This window comes from Ursus americanus, chromosome 4 (assembly GCF_024610735.1).
Source record: "Ursus americanus isolate L20-20 chromosome 4, mUrsAme1.1.p, whole genome shotgun sequence".
Classification (NCBI taxonomy): domain Eukaryota; kingdom Metazoa; phylum Chordata; class Mammalia; order Carnivora; family Ursidae; genus Ursus; species Ursus americanus.
The window spans coordinates 90,799,109-90,824,624 of NC_142130.1; the positions used below are offsets into that span (position 1 = coordinate 90,799,109).

The 25,516-nt window shown below is 47.7% G+C and overlaps 1 protein-coding gene across 3 annotated transcripts in view; it reads left to right on the forward strand.

Annotated features, from left to right (window-relative positions):
* The first annotated feature begins 2,071 nt into the window (after positions 1-2,071).
* Positions 2,072-25,516, forward strand: part of DOP1B (DOP1 leucine zipper like protein B) — a 103,462-nt gene continuing 80,017 nt past the window's right edge. For 2 of the 3 annotated variants that reach the window (XR_006782593.2, XM_045813482.2), the window contains exons 1-2: positions 2,072-2,252; positions 8,343-8,507. Coding sequence is in view for 2 of the 3 variants with exons in the window: in XM_045813482.2 (XP_045669438.2) it covers positions 8,370-8,507 (138 nt within the window). In the remaining variant the exon portion in view is untranslated. Of the gene's footprint in view, positions 2,253-2,749; positions 2,994-8,342; positions 8,508-25,516 lie in introns of those variants that run through there. The other variant, XM_045813483.2, reaches the window with a different exon arrangement.

Consider the following 25,516-nt stretch of genomic DNA (forward strand, 5'->3'; position numbering starts at 1 on the left):
AGGGTGAGAGGAGCACCAGGATTTGCATATGGAAACTCAGAATGTGTTTACCTGGCCAATCTCTCTAAGAGGTGAGCCAGCCTGAGCCAGAGAATGTAGTCACATCTGATTATAACCCCTTCTTTATTATCAGAAGGGGCAAGGATTAAAGTTCTGGTTCAAATTAAATCTGAAATGCTCTGATTAGCGTATTATTATTTGAGGAACAGGCTCTATTTATATGCCTTAGACACAGCTAAGTAGACTTTTAAGTGTGACAACTTGACCCATGGAAACATTTCATGTAGGAATAAACTTTCAAATCTTAATGCTGTACATTTACTGTCAATTCTGATTATTAATATAGTGGGTTTTTTTTTAAAGGGTTTACGATACTTGAATCTGTCAAAATGCTTTTAAATTAACTTTCCACACACTTGGAGTTCTTTGAAGATAGGTGACAAATACAAGGCATGTATTTTATTTTATTTAATGTATCAGGACAAAGTTATACATGGTGGTTTTGAAATGAATAGACTGGTTCTCCCTTTCAGTGGAGAGTATAAGCAGTTCTTTCAATATTAGTTAAATGCAGTGTGGAGTGTGGCTAGGATTTGAGGAACCTAAAACAAACAAACAAACAAAAAAACCCCACCTCACCTTTGGCAACTGTTTTTGTAAAAGTGGAGTTTTTCATGTCTTCAGCAGGAAATCAGTTTCATGCAATTAATTTTTTCCTACTAAATTTTCCATCCTTTAGCTTTCCTCTGCTTCTACTTTAAGACCACTCCTAAGACTGACCAGTAGAGGGTTTACTGGTGCACTTGGTATATGCCAAATGCAGATGGAATCAGAAGCCTGGGCAGGCCAGGGAGGGGGCCAGCATCCCAAACTATGAAAATATTCTTGGCGATTTGGGGGCAGTGATAGATCCCCTTGGAAATCTGATACAAACTATATACCCCTTTCCAGAAACATATACACAAAATGTTTTGTACAATTTCAAAGTGTTCATGGACCTTCCACTCCCACCTCCTAACTCGAGTTTTCATGGCGGCCTAGCCTTTAGGAGCCCCAGACTAGATCTGAAAATTCCTTAAGGGACAGTCAAGGGTTAAATGGTCAAAAGCCTGTGCAGAAATTACTACCTCAATCAACAGGTGCCGCTGCTTTGGTTGGCTGGGAGCCCCAGCTGGTGCAATCAGGATGCACAGGTGAACTCTGCCTGACTCCAGTCCTTCAAGGTGCTTCTGGCCCTGCAGCTGTCAGGCCAGGTTGGGTGGGTCTGAACTGTCCAGGTCCGGAAGCTCCTGAGGATGACAGGAAGGGGTTAGAGTTTTTCTGGAAATATTAATGCTCTTTAGAGTTGACAGGTCTCCTTTCTGAGCCAGAACCCACATAATGAAACTCATTCCACGAATTAATTCCCTCAACTCTGATCCCAAGGGCCAGAAAGGTGCGGCCTCTGGGGCTGGGGACGCCTTAACCAGGTTCCCGGGGCCTCCTGTGGCCCCAGCGTGTATGGAAGGATTCATTTCACCTCCTCCCCGAGGGTTTGGGTGTGGGCCCAATGGAAAGGATGGGGTTAGCCACATGCCATCGGCCCCACTTTTCTTGGGCCCCACCGTTCTCCAAAGCCCCTTCTGGAGCACGGCGATAAACTGACCGCTCTCCCCTTCCGTTTGGGTGTGTCGGGGGAGCCCCAGGTGAAAGTCGGAGCCTCCCCTCCCACCTATGCAGGCCTTCCCCGGAGCAGCCCCGCTGCGAGGGCGGCAGTTACTTGCGGCAGCTGAGAGCCACGCCCACCGCCCGGAAGCTGTGGAGGACTAGGGATGAGAGCCGTACGCCCCAGAGCCGACGCCCAGGACCCACCGCCCAGGACCCGCCCCCCGCGCGCCGAGGTACCGCCTTCTGATCCCGCCCCCCGGGTCAAAGGCCCGCCTCCTGGTTCTGCCGCGGCAGAGGGCTCTCCCTTGGTCCCGCCCCCGCGCGCTGAGGGCCCGCCCCCTACCCCGCCCCCCGCGCGCCGAGGTCCCGTCCTGACCCCGCCCCGTCCGGCCCCGCCCCGCCCCCCACGCCGAGGTCCCTCCTCACGATCCCGCCCCGCCGCCTGGGGCCGCGGCCGCTCGGGCTCGGGCGCGGCGCTTCCTTCTTGGTCCGGGCTGAGCCGCAGCGGCCGCTTGCTCTGCCTGCCACAGCCCGGCCGGTTCCTCCGCGCCGCACGTGGGCGCGCCCGTTGACAAGGGACGCTGACGCCCCCACCGCCGCCGCCGGTAAGCCGGCCCCGCGCCCTTGGCCGCTGGGCGAAGCCCAGGCAGCCGGGGCGTCCCCACCCGCGGGCCCGGGAGCGACGAGGAGGCGTGGGCGTCCCCCCCCCAGGGTGCGCAGGGTTCGAGCGGCTCTGTGGGGGCGGTCCCGGGGCGAGAGGGGGGCTCCTCGACCGCGGCCCGGGCCCGTGGCATGCACTGCTGCAGTGCGGGGACGGCCCCGGCGAGGCCGCGCGTGGGCGTGGGCTCCGACCCCGCACCCCTGAGGGGCAGTCCGGGGGCAGGGCGGGGTCCCCCAGTTCCTCCGGCCCGCCGCGGCAAAGGAAGTGCGGCCAAGTCCTCGCCGGCCCGGCGCGGCCTCCCGTCGGGCAGGTGGAGGTCAGGTGGGTCACGGCCCGCCCTCCCCTCACCTCCGCCGGCGGACGACGGCCAGACGCGCCTTTGTTTGCTTGTGCCGTCCTGGTCCGGGCGGAGGGCTAGGGACCGAGACCTTTGTAAAATGAGGGCTTTCCTGTTAAGGGAAGATCCTCGAGTCTCCCAGCCTGTCCCCAGGAGAAGGGATCGGAGCCGCAGTGCGCGCGCTCTCCCGGCCCGGTCCGGGAGTCTTGTAGGATCGCCGCCTGCTGCCGGGTGGATGGACCTTTAGCAACTCGTAGGGCGGCTGCTGATGGAAGCTGTTACCCGCAGGTGTTTCCCTAACCTGGGACAGTCGCTCTGTATTTGAAGAAACCTTTGTAGGATTTTTTGGTAAGACGATGGAGGCCTTCCCCTCCCCCTCCCCACAAAGCCTACTCCCGTTAGTGTCTTAAATTTTTTCCACTGCAATTTAATTACCATTCTGAGAGACCAAATTCAAAATAATGTGCCCCAGAGTTGATTAAACCAATGGCAGAAGAGTGTTTCTGTGCTGTCGACTAAGAGTCATTATCTAATAATGTTCTTGCTCGTGAGAGGGTGACTATTTGTGATTTTTCATTCTGTTTTCATCTCATTCACATGTTCCTTCATGTAAACATCTTTATAGTTGACTTCCTTCTGATCTGACAGTTGATTTTTCACCTAAACTTGTTTTTCTAAGAAATTTAGAATGGATGAGAGATTTCTTGCTGACATTTTCAATTTTAAGGCGGATACATCTGGTCAAATATGCTTGTTTATATGATTACTCTTTTGTGTATGTAATTGTTAGTAGGCTGTGGAACTCTTACCAGTTTTACTGAGCTGAGTCTCTCACAGGAAAGGTATTCAGGATAGGTTGCAAGATCATTGTCAGAAGAGATATTTAGGGGCTGAACTTGTTAATTTTACCTGTAGTATAATGTAGTAAATAAAGGTTCTCTGTGCCATTGTGTTAACCTGGGCTGGATTCCTAACTCTGCCGGTTGGTTGTTGAGGGCCCTGGGCAATTTTCTGGGGGGCCTGATTCCCAATATACTCCTCTTGAGCAGCCTCAAGATAGTACCCATGTCATAGGATTCTTGTGTGTTGCGTGAGATAAATGCATGCATAATGATGGATTTACCAAGCCCACCCAGAAGACTTGCCTAGTAGCATAGTATTGAAGGTCTCATATTTTGAAATAAAGGAGCTTGCTTGAATGACTATTTCTAAACTTCTCATCTGTGCTTTTAGTTACACCCAATAGTACTTTTTTCGTGTGGCCAACCATAACCTCTAACTGCTCCAGTTACCTGCTCTTACCCGACCAACACCTTCCTTGCCATGGCGTTTTTGCTACCCTAGCTCCTAATTACAAACTATGGCAGACCAGGGCGCGCGCGCTCTCTCTTTTTTTAAGATTTTATTTATTTGCGAGAGAGAGAGCAAGAGAGCAGCAGAGAGAGAGGGAGAACCGCTGAGCTGGGAGTCCCATGTGGGGCCCGATCCCAGGCCCTGGGAATCATGACCTGAGCCGAAGACAGAGGCTCCACCAATTGAGCCACCCAGGCGTCCCAAGGCTCTCTTCCTACTAACTAGCCGCCCAGACTTTGACTCTGAGCACTCCTCCGCTGGTAGTAGGGCTTCCTCTGTCTTTTCCTTGTGCCAGTGTTACCTCAGGACACCCTCCGTCACTCTATGTGCCGCCTTAAATTGAAATTATGTGTTTAGGTATTTCCTCTTTTATTATGTTATGAACTATGAAAGTGGAACCCTGTTTTTTTTTTCCCCATGTTTCTTTGCCCAGTGCTTGGACACTTTATATGGTGAAGATTATGCCTGGAGTTTTGCAGTGGTTCAGAGATGCTAGATTTCAAACCTGTAAATTTCCTGAAAAAAAAAATTACGGACTGTTTGGATGTACTAACATCTTACTTGGGAAAATAAACTACCATCTCTCATTGCCATCCTTTAATATTTTTAAAAAGTGTGAAGGCAGAGGGTGCCTGGATGGCTCATTTGGTTAAATGACCGACTCTTGATTTTGGCTCAGGTCATGATCTCAGGGTCCTAGGATCGAGCTGCACTTTGGGCTCCGTGCTCAGTGTAGAGTCTGCTTGAGGAGTCTCTCCTCCCTCTGTCCCTCCCCCTGCTGCACGCTCTGTCTCTCTCTAAAAAAAAAAAAAACAAAAACAAAAAAAAACCCTTAAAAAGTGTAAAGGCTAGTATTTCAGTAAAAGAGGCCTTCCCAAGAATCAGTGAGCAATCTTACTGTGTACGTTCACATACATAGTACACTATATTTTTGCAGAGAGCCACAGCGTGTTCAAAGCCTCTGTGATAGGCCGAGTCAGTTTTTAGACAAGCAGAATGCCTTGAAGAGAGAGGCCCTTATAGGCCATGGGGTGGGGAAGTTGGGATTATTATAAGCTTAATGGAAAGAGTTTAAACATGGTGGGGATGCACTGTAATTTATGTTTTAAGAGGATTCTTGGACTGCTAAGTGAAAATGCACTGGAGAGGGGCAAGAGAGGAGGAGAACCATCAGGAATTGTCTGCAACCTGGTAGGGGAGAGGTGGCTTGTGCAGTGGTATGGCGGAGATGGAGAGCAATCGGGTCCACTGGTGTTTTGGAAGAAGAACAATCAGGACGTGGGTTGCGTAAGGTAGGTGAAGAGAAGGAAGAGTCCAGGATGACGTCAAAGGTCCCACGAATGGTGGGGCCACTTTCTGGGGAAGGGAAGACTGGAGGAGGAGCACTGAACAGGTAGAATCAAGAGTATAAGGGGTTTTTAAAACAAGCTTTACTGGGGTGTAATTTTTTTAAAGATTTTATTTATTCATTAGGGAGAGAGAGAGAGAGAGAGCATGAGCCAGAGGTGGGGGAGGGTCAGAGAGAGAGGGAGAAGCAAACTCCGTGCGGAGCAGGGAGCCCAACGTGGAGCTCCATCCCAGGACCCTGAGATCATGACCCGGTTGAAAGGCAGACGCTTAACTGACTGAGCCTCCCAGTTGCCCCCTGAGGTGTAATTTATAGACGATAATATACATTGATTTCAGTGTGCAATTTAGTGATTTTTAGTAAATTTACACAGTTGTACAACTATTGCCATAATTCAATTTTAGCACATTTCCATTACCCCAAGAAGATTCCTGTGCCCATTTGCAGTTCCTCCTTATTGCTACTTCCTTCCCTAGGCGACCGCTAATCTACTTGCCATCTCTACAGATTCACCTGTTCTGGACATGTAATATGAATGGAATCATACAACTATGTGGCCTTTTGTTGGCTTCTTCCACTATGTTATGTATTTCTCTGGTTCACCCTTACTGTAGTATATATCAGTTCTTTGTTCATTGTGTGGCTAGACCATATTTTGTTGATGGGTGTTTGGGATGCACTAAGTTTGAGACCCCTATGCCACATCTGGGTGGATGAGTCAAGTAGGTATTTGCATGAATCTGGACCTGACAGGGGAAGATATGGGCAGACATTGTAAATCCATGGGTCATTAGCATGAAGATGGTATTTGTAAGTTGTAGGAATGGGGAGATGACCAAGGATAGAAAGAGGACCCAAGGCTTGGTGCGGGGAATGGCCATATTTGGCAATAGGGTAGAGGAGGATTAGCCTGCAGAGGGGAAGGAACAGCGGAGAGGTGGAAACCAGCACAGGGTTGGTGGGGCCAGAGGAGGGTATGGGCTGAAAGGAGGCTGTTTTGGGAAGAAAGGAATGGTCTGCTGCACAGTCCTACTGAGAGGTAAAAAGTCCACTGATGTTGGAAACTTGAAAGTTGTGGTGGCCGTGGGAAGATCAGAATGGGCCCAGAACGACCAGAAAGTGAAGTAGCAGATACCATGGGATTCTTAGAAATTCATCATGGCCAATAAATGAAAGGTTCGGGTTTAAAGAACATGTTGTACCTTCAGTTCAGTTTCTTCCGTCTATGATATTTGCCATTTTGATGACATGCAACTTGGCTAGCTAACTACAGTGTTCAATGATATCACGTTGCTCTGTATTTTATTGTCTTTTCAGACTGTGTACTAGTGAAATATTAGCCTCGTGTATCAGGGTTGTGTTTGGTTGTGAGTAGCAGAAAACTCGATTGAACAGTGGCTTAGATGAGCTCTTCTGTACAGAAAACATCGAGTGCAGGGTTGACATGGTGCCTTCTTAAAGTCACCTCTGCCCTCAGCTGCTGTGTCTTTCCACTTACCCACAAAAGTCGTACACCAAGGATGGCTATTTCCTCTTGGTTACCGCACGTGGCTTCACCTCCAACATCAAACCTTGGTTCCGGGCAGAAAGATGGGCAGGAGTAAAGGGGAATGCTAGTGGAGTCTACCTCCTTTCAAACCACTTTCCTGGAGGCCCCACCACCAGCTTCTACGGACGCCTCATTGCCTAGAACTGTTGCGTGGCCACCGAGCTGCAAGGGAGGTGGAGAGCTGTTAGTACTACCACGAGCAAAATTCGGGTTCCCTTAGTATGGAAAAAGGGACAAGGAATTTTAGGGTGGGTACCTGCCACGCGTTAAATAGATCTTAATCAGATGAAGACTAAAGAAGGAGGGCGCATCAGAGCCCCAAGGCGTCCCTTTTGAGAAAATGCCAAAGCATGGAACTTGGTGACAGATCAGGGGAACCATTGAATATTTCCATATCTTGTGAAATGTTTCTCAGAGTTGCAGTTTGTTTGGATAAACTGATAGGTTGATGTACGGATTTTTTTGTTAATGAAGGAATAAAAACAAAACTTGACATCAGCATGCACTCGTATTGCGTCCATTGTCATGTTATAAATGACGGCTGTCTTCATGAAGTCAGATGAGCGCAGCATTCCGTGCTGTTCTTTGTTTCCTTTTGTCACATTGGAGATAAAAAGAGGAAATGGTTGCTGTTGGAGCCAGGATGAGACCATATCGGTCTCAGGCTTCATAATAGCTGCAGTGGTTCATACATAATGAATGCATCTAGCCACAGGAAAAAAATAAAAGAATCCGTCAAAGAATATACAAGGGCAAGAAGAATAAAATGGTGATTGCTTGGGCCCTGGCGTCACCACCCCATGTCCAGGCTCTGCACATGGAGGCATGAAGCTGTCAGGGCAGCTGCTGGTTGGGGGGGATTGGTGGGTGATCAGAGCTTAGTAGCTGAACAGGATACTGGTAGATTTCTGGAAACACTGATGTCAGACAGTACATTCTTACATCCTTATTTTTTAAACTTTTTTTCCCCTGTCAGATTTTCTTCTAGAATACTTCCAGTCCTCTAACATAGTCTAGTTGTAGAGGATCAGATCACTGAAGAGGTTGCTCTGGTTGGTTAATAGCATTGACCTGCTTTTCCTTAGCTTTTATAAATGCCCTACAGTAGGAAGGGCCACCTGGATCCAGAATTACCAGCAGGCAACATATTTAGTTAGCGGCTTTGTAAGTTTCACTCCTAGAGTTAATTTTGTCAGTGAAGAGGAATCCTGGCATTTTTGCTTCTTTTCTGCTCCGTTTGTCTCCCTCAGAATCCAAGAGGACCGGAACTGTTTGTCTTTTATCTACCACAGTGCCTGGCCCAGGAGCCTTGCTAAATATTTGAGTTGCATTGCTGAGTGCGGTTGTGCACAGTAGTGTTTGTGGACACGTGTCCTCTGTACCTCTGGGCTGGGAATGCTGTGTGTCCTTGAGTTGCTCCCTCATTTCTTTCTTGGTTCCCTTTTAGATACTTTCTCCGCTGTGAGAATGTAAGATGGATCCAGAAGAGCAGGAACTTTTGAGTGATTACAGATACAGAAATTACTCTTCAGTGATTGAAAAGGCTTTAAGAAATTTCGAGTCCTCAAGTGAATGGGCGGATCTCATATCTTCACTGGGCAAGCTCAACAAGGTATGTGGGGTGTAGAGTATTTAGATTGCATGGAGGCGGGGACACAGCTGTCTTTTTATTGTTTCAAGGAATGCTCTTTATTATTACATGACATGCTGATTATGACAGTTAGAAAATGGCGATAAGAAAATCTATTCATAATTCTGTAATTCTAGTTACTGCTATTAACCTGGTCAGTATACTTACTCCTTCCAGCTTTTTTTTTTTCCTTCTGGGCATAGAATTATACCGTGGATTTGGTCAATGGAATAGCTGAATGGTCTTTTTTGCAACTATATTTATGTCTAAATAAGATAAACTTTAAAATTGACCAATCAGTTATTCAGAGATGAATTATGTTTCTCTTTTTAAGATTTTATTTATTTATTTGACAGAGAGAGAGAGAAAGTGGGGGGGTACAGAGGCAGAGCGAGAGAGAAAATCACAAGCAAACTCCATGCTGAGTATGAAGCCCAATGCAGGGCTCGATCCCAGGACCCCTAGATCATGACCTGAGCCAAAACCAAGAGCCCAATGCTCCACTGACCGTGCTACCCACGCACGTCAAAGATGAATTATCTTTCAGGTACTACTTAGGATTTTTATAGCTTTTTCTTCTTTGGTCTACTTTTTTGGCCATTAACTGCTGATCGATAACTCATGGAAGACCAAAGGATGACATAAATATTGAAATCTGCCCAGAAATTATGAGTGTGTTTGGATGACGAGAAAAGAGCCTGGTCTAGGAAGTCCAAAACTGGTCACATGCAGGCTTGACCTTGTGCTCTGTAGATGGGACCACTGTATGTTCCTGTCCTACCCGGAAGGATGACCTAGTAAAGCCCAAGGCTTCTACTGCAGGTAGAAGATACTTGGGCTTGAAGATGCTGTTCCCGGGCTCTGTTGCTGCCTGGCCGGAGCTCCTGCCAAGGATATCTGACTTTGGAACCCTGGTGCCATATGGGACTTGGGTGATGCGCACGCCTGCTCTTCCGATCTCCACTCACCAGGTCACACACACTGGGGTCTTCTAATGAAGAGAAAGAATGTCTCCATTTACCTCCTCAGGGAATGCAGGGAGGGGAGTGAAGAATGCTGGCAGTTATGACAGGTCGTGGCTGGGAAACTACATGGTCTCTCGGAAGGTGTACTCACTACATATGACTGTCGTGGCTGGCCTGCCTGGGGTAGACAGAGGTAGTAAAGCAGCAGATAAGAGCTCGAGAGTTCTTTGGCTGTAGAGCCCTTTTTTTTTTTTTTTTAAAGATTTTATTTATTTATTTGCAGAGATAGAGACAGCCAGCCAGAGAGGGAACACAAGCAGGGGGAGTGGGAGAAGAAGAAGCAGGCTCATAGCGGAGGAGCCTGATGTGGGGCTCGATCCCATAACACCAGGATCACGCCCTGAGCCGAAGGCAGATGCTTAACCGCTGTGCCACCCAGGCGCCCCTGGCTGTAGAGCTCTTAATTCAGGAATTTGCAAGCTGAAGAGAACAGTTGTTGTCTTGCATGAAGGTGGGTCTCTTTTTTAGGGGAAAAGGAAGAAGCGCTGAAGTGGGATTTAGGTGTATTCAAGTTCTTCTAGGTGTTTCAGTATTTTATTTAGTACTTGACTCTCCTGGAATCTAAAAATAGCGTCCTTATTTTGGGAGGGGGTGTGTTTGTTATTTTTCTGTTGAGGTAAAATCCTCAAAACCTAGAATTTGTCATTTAACCATTTTAGAGCGTACAGTTACGCGGCTTTGACTATGTTTGCAGTGTTGTGCAACCATTACCACCGTCAGGTTCCAGCATGTTTTCACCAACCCGAAAGGAAACCCTTCCCATCCCTCCCCCTGCCCAGGCCATGGCAACCACTAATTGACTTTCTGTGTCTATGGACATTTCACAGAGATGCACACATAGAATATCCTTTTGTGTCTGGCTTCTTTCACTTCATGTGTTTTCAGGTCCATCCATGGTGTAGCATCTATCAATGCTTCATTGATTTTTACGGCTGAGTAATAGCTCCGTTATATGGATACACATTTCATTTATCCACTCATCTGTTGACAGACATCTGTGTTTCTGCCTTTTGGCTGTTGTGAATAGTGCTGCTGTGGACATTTGTATACAAGTTTGTATACACCTGTCTATGCTTCTTTGGGGTATAGACCTAGAAGTGGAGTTACGGAGTCATGCGGTAACTCTATGTTTAACGCTGAGGAACCACCAGCCTGCTTTCTCAGAGGCTGTGCTGTTTAATGTGCCCACCAGCAATGGACGAGAGTTTCAATTTCTTCATATCCGCACTAACACTTCAGATTTTTTTTTAATTTTGGTAATAGCTATCGTAGTGCTGTCTCATTGTGGTTCTTTTTGGCATTTCCCTAATGACTAATAATTTGGGTATCTTTTCATGTGCTTATTGGCCATCTGTGTATCTTCTTTGGAAGAATTTCTGTTCAAATACTTTGCCCATTTTTTTAACTGGGTGGTTTGTCTTTTCGTTGTTAGTTTATAAGAGTTCTCTATGTGTTCTGGATACTAGGCCCTTATTGGGTATATGGTTTGCAGATATTTTTTTTCCCATTCTTAGGTTGTCTTTTCACCTTTTTGATGGCGCCCTTTATGCAAAAGTTTTTAATTTTTTTTTTTTAAGTAGGCTCCATGCTCAGTGTGGAGCCCAGCACGGGGCTTGAACTCACAGCCTGAGATCAAGACCTGAGCTGAGATCAAAAGTCGGATGCTTAACTGCCTGAGCCACCCAGGCTCCCCAAAAGTTAATTTTGATGGAGTCCAGGCTACCTACTTTTTCTTCTGTCGCTTGTGCTTTTGGTGTCGTATCTAAGAAACCATTGCCAAATGCAAGGTCATGAAGATTTGCCCCTGTGTTTTCTGTGAGTTTTATAGTCTTGGCTCTTACATTTAGGTCTTTGATCCATTTTGAGTTAATATTTATGCATGGTGTGAAGGCTCTGAATGTATTCTTTTGTAGGAAATCCCGTTGTCCAGCACCATCTGTTGGAGATACTGTTTGTTCCAAGGGCCTTGGAACCCTTGTTGAAAATCAGTAGGCCCTAAGTAGATGGCTTTATTTCTGGACTTCATTTCTTTTCCGTTCACCTATCTGTCTATCCTTAGGCCAGGACCATACGTTTTGATTGTTGTAGCTTTGTGGTAAGTTTTGAAATGGGGAAATAAATGACTTTGTTGTTCCAACTTTGTTGTGCTGGATTGTTCTGTCATTATCTGTGTGGCTCACATAGGGGGCAGGGATACACCTTTTTGCTGTCAGGGGCACCATCTTCATTATCCAAATGAAGCAGGTACAATGAATTATTAAGACTCATTTTACTGATGAAGGTGAACTAACTTGCCTGATGTTGCATGGCTGCTAAGTGGTCGTTATGGGTTGAATTGTGTCCTCCAAAAAAAATATGTTGATGTCCTCCTAACCCCCAGTATCTCAGAGTGTGACCTTATTTGGAGATCAGATCTTTACAGAGCTAATTCTGGATCCCTTGAAATTCCATATACATCTTAGGGTCATCTTATCAATTTCTGCCAACAAGCCAAGTGGGATGTTGATAGGGATTGCAGTGACTCTGTAGATCACTTTGGGAAGTATTGCCATGTGAACAGTATTGTCTTACAAGTCCGTGAACACTGGATGTCTTCCATTTATTTAGGAACATATACATTTTGAGCTAGCTACAACAATAAACTTGATCAGTGCAATTCTCAAGCCTTGAGGTATTCTGTTAAACAAGCCTTGTTTCAATGTGCCTGAAAAACTTCTTAAAATGTTTAACTATTTTAACCTTTAACATGCAGGTTACCGGGGCGCCTGGGTGGCACAGCGGTTAAAGCGTCTGCCTTCGGCTCAGGGCGTGATCCCGGCGTTCCGGGATCGAGTCCCACATCAGGCTCCTCTGCTATGAGCCTGCTTCTTCCTCTCCCACTCCCCTGCTGTGTTCCCTCTCTCGCTGGCTGTCTCTATCTCTGTCGAATAAATAAATAAAATCTTAAAAAAAAAAAAAAAACATGCAGGTTACCAAGTAGAGATGAACCCTTCTTGGAGGAGCTTTAAAAGCATTGGCTATTCACGCATTCAGTAGCTGTGTGAGTCCCTACAACGTGCTAGTACTGCCCTAGGCATCAGGGCACAGCAGAGAGCCAAACCAATAAGACCCTGCCCACATGGGACCAGGGGAGAGCCGGATGATAAAATATATGGGGTGGTAGGCAGTGATGAGTCTGTGGAAACAGTAATGAAGGAAGGGGATGGTGAGTGTTAAGGATGTATTGTGCTATTAAGTGGGGTCTTTAAGGAAGGCCTTGCTGGGAAAGCACCCTTTGACCAAATGCAGAGGCTCTGGTGTGTCTGAGGCCAGTGAGGTCACAAAGCAAGCGAGAGATGGGGAGAGTGTAGGACACAAGGCCATAGAGGTAAGGGGTGGGGAGGGCATCCAATCTTGTAGGTCCTTTAAAACTGGAGTCTGACAGTGGCCACTGAGTCAGGGGCTGGGGGGTGCCTTGGAGGGCAGCTGAGCCAGTAGCAGGTTCCAGCTGCTCTGTAGGGGGTAGGAATGGGTGGGGGGTCAGGCAAGGTAGAAACAGGGAGACGATTTAGGAGCTGTTGCTGTAACATAGGTGGGCCAGTGGAGAAGGCTTTGGATTTTGAATATAATTTGAGGGTATAACAGAATTTGTTCATGGATTAAATTTGGGATACAAGAGAAAAAGAGGAGTCAAGTAGGACTTGCAGGTTTTCTCCCAGAAGCCACGAGATGCAATGGGGAAGGAGCCTGGGGGAGGACCCCGCTCCATGGGTGGGCAGGGAGACCAGGGGTTCATTTTGGGACGGGCTAGTTTGAGGTGTCTGGACAATGTCCCCATTTGATGTCTGTAGGCAGTTGGATATGAGTGATACTGAATAAAAGTTTAAAAGGACAACTTTTCGTTATAGTTGGCACCCAATTCTGTGTAATGGTGCTACTGTGTTTTCTATTGCCATGTATGATTAAGTGATGAATGAAAAAAATTGCAGAACATCAGTGGGATGAGGTGACACTGTCCATCTTTGCCTCAGCCCTGCCTAGGACAGCTGACATTCCTAGAGAGCATACCATGTGCTAAGGACTTGACGTGCATTATTTTATAATATAACATATTTGGAGATTGGTCTCAGACCAAGCAACTCTCTAAGATGAGAGCCAGCAAGTGCAGAGAGAGCTCAAACCCTGGCTGCTTGGCTGCCAAGCCCATGCGCTTGAGCTTTTTTCATGTCACTATTCGTGTGGCTCACATAGGGGGCAGGGTTACACCTTTTTGCTGTCAGGGGCACCATCTTCATTATCCAAATGAAGCAGGTACAATGAATTATTAAGACTCATTTTACTGATGAAGGTGAACTAACTTGCCCGATGTCACATGGCTGCTACGTGGTTGTTATGGATTGAATTGTATCCTCCAAAAAATATATGTTGATGTCCTAACCCCCAGTATCTCAGAGTGTGACCTTATTTGGAGATCAGATCTTTACAGAGCTAATCGAGTTAAAGTGAAGTCATTAGGGCGGGCCCTGATCCACGCTGACCGAAGTCCTTCAGTTTGGATGCAGACACAGACATGCGTAGAGGGACGACACCATGTGGACATGAAGGCAGAGATCTGGCTGATGCGGTTATAAGGTTAGGAACACGAGAGATTGCCAGCAAACTGCCGGAAGCAAGAAGAGCAGTCTGGAGCATATTCTGTCTCGTAGCCCTCAGAAGGAGCCAGCCAGCTGACACCTTGATCTCAGACTTCTAGCCTCCAGAACTGGCAGACAATCCGTTTTTGTTGTTTAAGCTGTCCAACATGTTGTGCCGTGTTACCGCAGCCTGGCAAACTGATACAGTGGTAGGAACAGGATATACTGAACACCTAGGTGCTGGGGATACAGCATTGAACACAACGTTCATAAGGCTTTGTTGGCAGAAGGCAGACAATGAGTAAATATGTGATATCAGCTGCTGAATGCAAAGGAAAACTAAAGCACGCAAGGGAAATGGGGTAGGGAGGAAGGAAGGTGGGGTGTTATTCAGACAGAGATGGCTCTGGTAACGTGACATTTGAGATTTGAGCAGAGGCCTGGATGCAGTGAGCGAGCTGGCGGGGAGACCATCTGGGGCGTGGGCCTGGGTCCAAGGTACAGTGGGGGGCGGGTGTGGCTGGGGTGGAGAGGTGATAGGAGACGAGGGAGGAGAGGTAGCCAGGGCAGGTCACACTCTGCAAGGGAGGAGAAGCCATTGAGCAAGGTGACCGCTGCCTTCCTTACCTGCTGGAAGCATCCCTCAGGCTGATGCGTGGGCAGTGAGCCTGAGCGTGGGAGCCTGCTGGGGTGGCAGTGGGCAGCCCGATCAGAGTTGCTGGGGCAGAGATTTGGGAAGGTGCTGGATGGAGCAAGCCCCAATCAGTGTCGATGGTTACTTAACTCCTGGGAGACTCACCGCTTCTGCATTCAGGGAACCTGGTGAGAGTTTATGTGAATGAGGAATTTAAGGCCTTGGCAATGGTCAGATTTCTTGGACTCATACATGTACCCAGAAATTCAGTGAGTAAATTAGTGACGAATTAGTAAAAGATCTTTATGATGTAAATAGCAACAGTATTGTAGGTTAATAGGAAGGTTAGGTCAAGGTGCTTTTTAATTAAGGTAGGTGATTGTTGGTTATAAAACATTAACCATAGACAGAACAGAAGGCTCACCTAGCTCAGCTCTTGTCAGATGAGAAAACTGAGCCCCAAGAGGTCTTGGTTTGTCAGACTATGTATGAGTTCTAATTGTTTCAGTTTTTAAACTTTTGGTGTCATATTCAGAATTTTATGTATTAGAGAAAAGTTTACCTTTTATGGCTTTCAGGTATAGCAACATGAATAGGGTAATTTTTGCTTAATTGTTTATCTGAGACTTCAAGCCATCATCTCTCACTGATTATTTTTAGGTCAATTTTAATAAATAAGTACATATTGAGCCCTGAACCCAACCATTTGCCAAGGCTGGGTTACAACTTTGATTATGGAAACAAAGGATAGTAGAAATGAATAAACTCTGTGCATTTAAAAACCTTATCTATGGGGCACCTGGGTGGCTCAGTTGGTTAAGTGTCTCCCTTTGGCTCAGCTCATGGTTACCGGGGTCCTGAGATCGAGTCCCATGTCAGGCTCCCTGCTCAGCGGGGAGTCTGCTTCTCCCTCTTCCTCTGCTCTTCCCCCACACCCATGCTCTCTCTCTCTCTCAAATAAATAAATAAAATCTTTAAAAAAATATTATTTTTGAAACTCCTTTTTTTCTTTTTTAAAAGATTTATTTATTTATTTGAGAAAGAGAAAAAGAGAGAGAGAGAGAATATCTCAAGCAGACTCTGTATTGAGCACTGAGCCCCACATGGGGCTGATCTCATGACCCCAAGATCATGACCTGGGCTGAAACCAAGAGTCAGATGCTCAACTGACTGAGCCACCCAGGTGCCCTGAAACTCCTTTTTAAAAGACGTCATAATGATCCTAAACGAAGCACCTTATTTTTGCTGCTTTTTTTCAGCACCCTACCGTTTCATGAAATGGCCAGAAAGCAGGTGACATGAATAGCAAGAGAAATAAGAGGTGCTGGGTATTGTTAGTTTCAGCTTCTCAAGTCTTAGCACTTAAGGACAACACCTCCTTGTTAAAGCAGAGTCTCGTTGTGGCATTTCAGAGTTAGCACTGTGTTATTTCCAGAAGAATGTGGGCTGGAGATGAGACCAGGTGAACTGTTCTGGTCTACAGCTGAACTGATCAGCTTTGGGACCCTTCCACCTGGAAACTCGACGAGTCTGAGCTGGATCCTGATTTTAAGTAGCCCTAACCAACTACTTTTCTCTGTTAGATAGCAACTATTAGTTCAGATAAAGCCTCTTTAGTCTGAGGTCTGTACTAGTCGGCTAAGCTGTCATAGCAAAATCCCACACACTGGGCGACTTAACAGAAATTAAGTTTCACACAGTTCCAGAGGCTGGAAGTCCAAGCTCAAGGTGCTGGCAGATTTGGTTTCTGCTGAGGCTTCTCTCCTTGCCTTGTAGGTGGCCCCCTTCTCCCTGTATCCTCACACGGTCTCTCCATTGTGCATGTCTGTGTCTTAATCTCCTTTTACAAGGACATCGGTTAAATTGGACATCACCTAGACTGTGACATTTTACCTTAATTGCTTTTCCAAAGGCCCTGTCTCTAGATTCAGTCACATTGTAAGGTATGGGGGGTGAGTGTTTCAACGCAGGAATTTGGGGGACAGAGTTTAGCCTGTAACAGGGTCTGAGAATGAAGTGCAGATTGTCTCCATGTACCAGTTTTTTCGAAAAGCTCCTTTCTGATGGAATCCCAGATGGTTTTCCATTGCACCCCTTATGGAACAGTAGAGCGTTACTTCTTTGATCTTATTTTTACTGCCCTGCAACATTGTGAAGAACTTCACTTCTGGCACGTGTGGTGATTCGATGTGTGCCAAGAACTTCCCGACTGTCTTAGTCTGTGTGAACTGCTATAACAAAATACCCAAGACCAGATTCGGAACAGCAGGCCTTCTTCTCTCACAGTTCTGGTGGCTGGGAGTCAAGATCAGGGCACTGGCAGATTCAGGGTCTGGTGTGGGCTGCCTCCTGGTTCACAGATGACCTTCTTCCGTTGTGTCCTCACATGGTGGAAGGGGCCAGGAAGCACTGTGAGGTCCCTTTTATAAGGGCACTAATCCCAATCATGCGGACTCCACCCTCATGACCTAATTACCCCCCCCCCACCCCGTACCATCACATTGCAGGGCACAAACATTCAGACATAACACCAATGATTCATGTCCCATCTGACTTCACCTCACAAGCTCTGCACCAGCTTTCTCGTAGGGGCTTTGTTGTGGGGTATCCTTGGGCAGGGGGGTGTTGTCCTTCCAGTTGGCCTTTCCCATGTGTCTCCTTATGTCCTCCTCCCCACCCTCTTCCTCTTTCCAGTGAGATGCGGTTTAAATCACTGCTCCTGATCCCTCTGGACAGACTCCCTCTAGCCAGTGACCTGGGGCAGGACCTGAGCCCCTCTCAGCCTTCATTGTTTATGAATTGCAGCTCTGAGCCTATGTGACACCTGGTTCCTTCTTGTCACCTCACTGTGAGGGGCCATTCTGTCAGAGTGTGGTACCTCAGTTTGCGGCAGTTGTGTCCGTGATTTTCCAGAGATCTTCTCCTGCCACCTATGGCAGTGACCCCGAGGGGTAGAAGCTGTCAGGGAAGTGTGGTGCTAGGGTCATACTGGAAAGATGTGGCCTGAATGCCTTCTGGGAAGAGACCGAATTGGAAGGTTGTCTGTGGCGATTACTGATTCTTCACGTGTCAGCAAAGTAGAACTGTTCCTTTGCAGGACGGTGGTAAGCACCAGGCCCATTTGCTTCTGGCAATGTGCCGATATTCTTGGCACCAGAAGTTAGAAGACGTAGCTAATAGAATGTCAGGTAGAACTCCCGATCCTGCTGTGGCAGAGGCTGCCAAGTCCCTTGCTGCTGTTCTATCCTCCTTCTTTTGGTAGGTGATGCTTTGAGGCTCAGATGGCATATTATTGCTTCTTACCCTATCCCACGTTCTCCGGAAGGAGCTGAGGAGCTGCAAGGGTGTCGCCGATTCGGGCTTGTGGGAGCTGCCTCACTGTGAGCCGCCCAAACCCATGTCCGCATAAGGCTGACGTGGTCCTTTTGGAAAGAACGTTTCTCTGCTGAAATCAGGAGCCTGATACGCTTTCAGTAATTTATAGCTAGGGTAGAGTATATGTTTTGCATGTGAACAGAGGATATTTTTGCTGTTCTTTGAGATCTGCTGAAGGGGTGGAAATAGTCCCGATTTGGGCAGGTGAGTTGTTCCTGCAGTAATCTAATGGCAAAAGCACACCTGGGGGAAGAAAAAGCTCGTCGAGCAGAATTGAGTTTATGGATAAGGAAAGAGCTTGCCGTCTGCTTAAGTTTTATAAATTCTGTCAAGAAAGTTATGAAACTAGAAATTTCATGTCAGGCCATGGTAAGGAAGGTGTTGTGGGCTGACTTATGTCTCCCCCATCCCCACCAAACTCCTGTGTTGGAGGCCTGAGCCTCAGTGTGACTGTGTATGGAGACACATCTTCAGAGAGTAATTAAGATTAAAGGAGGTCATTCCTTAGGGTGGGGCCCTGATCCAGTAGGTTGGTGGCCTTACAAAAAGAGGGAGAGAGCGAGAGAGGTCTGTCCTCCGCGTGGTGAGCACACAGCAAGAAGGTGGCCCTCCGCAAACCAGGCAGAGAACCAGTTGACTAGCACCTTGGTCTTGGCCTTCTGGCCTTCAGAGCGGTAAGAAGTAAATTCCTGATGTTTGAGCCACCTAGTCTGTGATATGCTGTTACAGCAGCTCGAGCAAACAAACACAGAAGGAATTAAGTTAAACTCGGCTATTTGTCCAAAAAGGACAGCTGATTGAACGTGAACACCTGTATTCAAGCTTGTATGTGAGCCAAATACAGGCATTCCCACTTATTTATCTTTTTTTTAAATGGTCTTTTCCTTTTTCCTTTTTTTTTTTTTTAAAGCTTTGCTGACATGGAATGAAGTGTACTTAAAGTGTCTAACTTGATGAGTTTTGACATGTGTATATCCCTGTAAAAGCATCACCCGTTGAAGATAATGGGCATGTATCTGTCACCCCCAGAAGTTTCCTCTCCTCCCTGTCTCCCTCCCCTGCTTCTCTGCCCCCATCTCCAGGCAGCTGCTGATCTGCTGGTTTGCATTTTCTACAATTTTATATAAACAGAATCGTATGTTATGTGCCCTTTTCTCCCTGGTCTGGCGTCTTTCGTTCGGCAACACTAGTTTGAGAGTTATCCGGGTTGTCGTTAGAGTGATAGTTCGGTCCTTTTTACTGCTGAGTAGGATGCCGTGGATGCATACCACTTATTTGTCCATTTTCCTATTAATGGGCATTTTGGGTTGCTTCCAGTAGATATATATTTAATTTTTTAAAAAACTGGCAAATCGTTCTCCAAAGTGGTTGTATCATTTTATTCCCTTCCAGCGGCGTACGGGAACTCCAGTTATTCCATATTCTTGCCAACGCTCAGCATGGCCAGTCTTTATTTTAGCCATTTTAGTGGGAGTGTAGTAGTAGTTCTTTGTGGCTTTCGTATTCCCCATTTAAATGACTACCAATTAGAGGGGCGCCTGGGTGGCTCAGTCAGGTAAGCGTCTGCCTTCAGCTCAGGTCATGATCCCAGGGTCCTGGGGTCAAGCCCCACTTCGGGCTCCCTGCTCAGCGGGGAGCCTGCTTCTCCCTCTCCCCTCAACTCCTGTGCTCTCTCCTATCTCTCTCTCTCCGTCTCTCAAATAAATAAAACCTTTTAAAAATAAATTACTACCGATTAGAGAGTTAGTACGTGATCACCGTAAATTCATGTTAATCTTCTAGAAATACAATACAAAGATAACCATAAGAATCTACACTATTTTATTGTATGGAATAGGAAAAAAGCGAACGTGCCCACCCTCGGTAGGCGAGTGGCCGTAGGAGAAGTCCTGCTACCCCAGTATGACGTACGTGACCATCCAAGTGAGGGAGCCTTGTATTTACCAGTGTGAGAAAGGCTCATGATAAAATGGGCAAAAAAAAAAAGCTAGTTGAACAGTCATATATAGCTCTAGTCTTGGATGTGGGGGAGAGAAAAAGAAGGGGAGTATTGTATGGAAGGGGATGAGGCCTGGAAGCCCTTATTGCTGGACTGGTTTGCTTCTGGGCTTTCCTGATTCTAAATGGAGCTCTCATGAGCATCTGTGGGCACGTGGCCGTTTCTGCCGATGTACATCGCCAGAGGCGGAGAGGCTGTGTCAGTGGGCGTAGAGTTAACCCTCGGACACACAAGTCTGCGATCTGCTCGTCGGTCTGCGCTGCTGCCACAGCCACGGCCCTTATGCTGCTGTGCTTTCGAGTGTCTGTCTGGCAGGACTGGGTTCTCTACACCATCCTAACCCTCTTCTGTTTCAGAATCTTTCCACTGTTGCCAGGCTGTTTTCAGACTCATGAACTTTAGAATGATACGTGAAGTTAAATCTTGGGGGGCGGGGGGGGGTTGATTGGCATGAGGTAACAATGACAGCATGTTTGGGGAAGAAGTGACATCTTTACACAGTTGGCCCTCCCGCATTCTCTTCATTGAGGAAAAAGGATTCACTTTTGTCCCTAAGAACTTCATCATTTTTCTTACATAAGTCCTTCCCGTTTCCTAAATACATTAGATATTGTGTACGTGTATTTTGCTGCTGTGAATGGGTTCGTTTCCCACTCTGTGTTTCAACTGGTTGTTGATGTGTACAAAACGATTAACTCACAGAGTTTGGAAACTGGCCATCTTCATGAATTTACTTGGTTTTTTTTCAGCTAATGGTTTTGAGTTCTGTGGCTAGACAAGCTTACATATCGTCAATCAATACTGAATTTGTGGGGGTTTTTCCTGGTGTTTTGTTAGCATTTTCTGGAACAGTGTTAAATAATGATACTTGGAATGTATTAGTTACGGTAATGTCAGCTGCTGTAACAAAGCCATCAAAAACTCAGGGCCGCCAATAAGATAGAAGTGTCTCGCTCCTCTCTCAGTTCAGCATGGTGTTCCAGATTGGGCAGCTCTCTTCCACATGGTTATTCTAGAGACTCAAGCCTGGGACTCTGCCATTTTTAACACATGGCTTCCAGAGTTGCTCTGTTCGCTGCCGTTCTGTTCCACAAGAAGGAGGAGAACATATAGGAGTGTGCATAGATCTTAACGGCACACATTCCCTCCACTCCTGTCTTCAAGGGAGAAAAATATTCTCTGGTGGAGCAGCCAGGGCCCGGCTACCACCTTTACCACAGAAGCGGGGAGCATGATTCGGGTGGACGTTGCAGTCCCTACCCCCACGTGGCATGCACTGATTTTGATGGGGGCGTCTCCTGTTTCACGATCATCTCAGCCCCGCAGGCCCATCGGATTGCTGTCCCCCGAGACATCAGTTCAGTCTTTGTTTACTAACTTAAATGACTTCTTATCTTTATATGGCCAGAAAGGATGCCATTTCATTACTTGATCAGTTCGTAAAGTGTTGAATTGCTTTTCTCAGAACAACACAGTTCTGCCTGAACATTTTATTCACGTGCTTTTAGTGATGACGGTACTCAAACTGAATCTCCCAACGCCTGAGATCGGCCTGGGAAGTAAATCTGCTGGAAGGTACGTGAATTCAAATGTTGTGGATTGAAGGAAGGAGAGAGCTCTCAGGCTCGCGTTCAGGCTCACCACTTCCTTCTGAGATTGAGACCCACGTGCTGGTTGTCTACCCCGCTGTTCACCCTGTGCCTTTGCAGTTATGTCCAGGGATCAGGTGGCAAAGCACGCCAGGGTGGGAGCGCCCATCTCCCAGCCTCAGCAGTAAATGTTATTGTTCTAGGACTTCTCCCTAGTAATTCTGTGTTTCTTGGCAGGGATTGATTCAGACATGGGCATGTGACCTTCCCTAACCTATGAGGTGTGGCCAGCTGGCTTCTGGAAAGGGTTTCCTCTAATACAGAGAGACAGGAAAGGAACAAACACGTGACTTTTTTTGTTCCTCTCTTTAATTGTGGGAGAATGTAATGCCCAATGTGTGGCAGACATCTGAGGCCACAGCAGGAAAAGGCCGAGGATAAGTCAACCCACCATGAGGAGCATGTAAGCACAAAAAGGCTCGTCTTCCTAGGATGTCACTGAGCCCTTGCATTAGCCAAATACAGGAATATGCTCCCCCAGACCAGTTGCTTGGCCTCGGCACTGTTGACCTTCTGTGATGGGGCAGGGGGTGCTGTCCTGAGCATTACAGGATGTTCGTCCGCATCTTGGCCTTTGTCCGCTAGATGCCAATAACACCTCCCACCCCCAGCCCCCATTGTAACAGCTAGAAATGCCTCCAGACATTGTCCAATGTCCCCCAGGGGCAGAACTGCCCCCGTTCGAGAACCACAGCTCTAGACTTTTGGCTGCGAGGTGATGCATTTCTTCATTTCGATTTGTATAGTTGGACGAGCTATGCTCTACAGCCCAATGCTTGGTAACTGAGTCCGCAATGTCGGACCATCCTAAACCCATGGGAACCCGTTTCCTCTGTGGGCAGAAGCAGGCACACTTGTTTCCCAACAGTGAAGGTGTTTGTGTGTCCTTAAAAGATGCCGCCTGTGCCATGCTGATCGGCGCCCTCCATCTGCATCGGCGTGGCTCTGGCTGGAATCAAGGCATGTACAGAGAAACTGCGGAGGATTTTGTCTCCCTGCCCGCCCTGCTTTCATCCTCACTGCACAAGCCCCGTTGTGTCTGAGGAGGTAGTGTTCCTTCAGCGCCTGTTTTATGCCAGCCATGTGTCCAGCCTCTTGGTTCTGGGTGTCCCGGGCAGTTTTACAGCAGTTGGGTTCTGGAGAGCACAGCCAGCTTGGGCCAGAGTGGATCTGGAGAGAGCCAGCCTTTCCTGCCTCTGTCACCGTTCCCGGGTGCCTCGTTGGCAGGCTTTTTCCTTCCATCGTTGTTTTTCAGCTGCCGCCTGCTTCTATGCAGATAACTTATCTCAGGGACCGGGAAGCAAAGGAAGAGCGTAGAGAAGGAGAACCACAGGTCGGATTCAGAGCAGAGTGAACAGGCCGAGCTGCATTGGAGAGCTGTGTTCTTCACCTCCCAGCTGCGACTCTGAATGAGTTCGTTGGGGCGCCTGCAGGTCACATCCCAGCGCCCAGTGCGGTGCCCGAGGCTCTGTGCAGAACGAGAGTGCTCGAGGAGGATGCGTCCCGAGCCCCACACAGCCACGCTGAACCCATTTTGCTTCAACACCGAGGATTGGGAAGTGCTGCTCTGGAGATCTCGAGAAACCTGCTCTGTGCAGAAGGAGATAACATTTAGTCTCGTTTGAGTGCCAGTTCTTTTCTTCTGGGTGTGAACTTTAAAGAATATTGAGTTCTACCAGTAGAACTTTGGGGACTGAAGCCTGTCTGGGATTTATAATAAGATTCTTTGCCCAAGAGATTCTTACTGCTTTTCTGGCCCTGACTTTAACGAGTTGGTTTCTGTGTAATAGGCTTTTGGTTTGTTTGTTAAATATATCATTTGTATGTGGGTTAAAATACATTTAAAAAAGCAGAAAAGAAGGTGTGTCCAGACAGCAAGTCATTTAGTATCTTAATGATACGCTCACTTTTATGAGATCTTCTGGTTTGCGGTTATAAATTCTTAAGTATTTTAGTATTCTCTGCATCACGTATGTGTCAGTGTTTAGTCCTGAAGGGCGTGTTTGCCCCACATATTCATTTCCTTTTATGTGGTTCACTATCGAACTCCGCTGCCTTGACCTCCTCCCGCCCTTGTCCATCATCCCAGCTTCTTGGCTCATAGCCCCCCCAAATAGAATGATTCCCGTTAGTGAGCCCCTGTTATGAGCTTGTCACTCATTGTTTCTCAAACCTATAATCCTCCGAAGTTGGTGCTGTTCAACCCCTTTTACTGGTGAGGACAGTGAGGGGAGCTCCGGCTTGCTTGAGGCTTCCTCGTTCAACGTCCAGTGTTCAGCTCAGCCAGCGTGGCTGCAGAGCCCACGAGCAGATGCATGGCTGGGAGGGAGGGCTCAGGACCAGCACTACAATGGGAAGAGAATAAGACATAAGTCTGGAAACATGGAAGTCATTGCAGCTAGCCATCTAAAGTTTCTGTGTGGGAAGACAGGGAAAATTGCTGTTAGTGGTGAGAGGGCGTGGTTTCTACAATAGATGCAATAAACTCACAAGGGGAAAGATAAAGAGCAATATTTGGACATGTGTGTTGCAGCTTGCCTTCTATGAGGTAGGAACGCTATGCTGTGGTTTGTTTGGGGGGTTTTTTTGTTTTTTTTGGAGAGGGAGAGAGGGGAGGGGCAAAGGGAGAAAAATCTCAAGCAGTCTTCGCGCCCAGCACAGATTCCGGACGCTGGGCTCGATCCCACAACCCTGAGATCATGACCTGAGCTGAAATCAGGAGTCAGCCGCTTAACCGACTCAGCCACCCAGGCACCCCTGTCAATGTTTTAAGGAGTTTTCTGACCCAGTGTGGAGATTCCCAAGTCCTCTCAACCGAGAGCCTGGACCCGGTGTTTGTGTCACATGTGTACAGACGTGTGCGTTCCTTGTGAATCCCGATGCCCTGGGGAAGTAGGAAGGGCATGAACACCCGGAATGTTTCTGCTCCTTTCGAGTCTCGTCTGCACGACCAGGTGCCCATGCTCAGGGAACCTGGGCCAGGCTGGGCAGCTGAGGAAGGGTGGCTGCCCCGACTGGGCCCCAGGTCAGCTCATTCCGAGACTCTGCTGTCCATCACATGTCCTCTGCCTCACTTTGTTGTGAGTTAGACCAGCAACGCGTTCCCTCCACAGCAGAGCCAGCTCCCGTGCAGCTGAGAAAAATGAGGACTGCCCTGCTGAGGCGTTGGCCCAGGGCTTGTGGTACCAGGGCCATTGTGCCCGCGGACGTGTGGTCCGTGGCTGCGGCGGCAGCTCGGCCTGCTGTCGCTGGCCTGGTCCCGCCTGGGGTAGCCACCGCCTCGGCCTCCGGGCCACGTTCTGTAAAGCCTCCCGCAGTGTGTGCTCAGCCTTCCGTGGGGCTCCTAGCAGGCAGCGTGGTGTTTGCTCAGAAAGCCCAAGTTAATATCAGCTCTGGCAGTAAGATAGAGCCGATTCCAAAGGAAGAAAAATAATCATAAGACATTTTTAAAAGCAAAAACCACATTCTGATGCACCTCTTCCGCGTGTGGGAGGCCAAGTGAAGCCGAGACCACTGTGGCGTGCTGGCAGCTCCACTGCAAGCCGAGGTCGTGTGGTGTGGACGTGGTAAGGGCCGGAGGGGACGACTCCGGGGTAACCGCTCGGCAGAGTTGCCCGCAGCGATCAGCTGACGCGGCAGCACCGCACAGCCACGTTTCAGTCTGGGACCTTGTTAAGAAGGAAGCTCTTTCCAGAG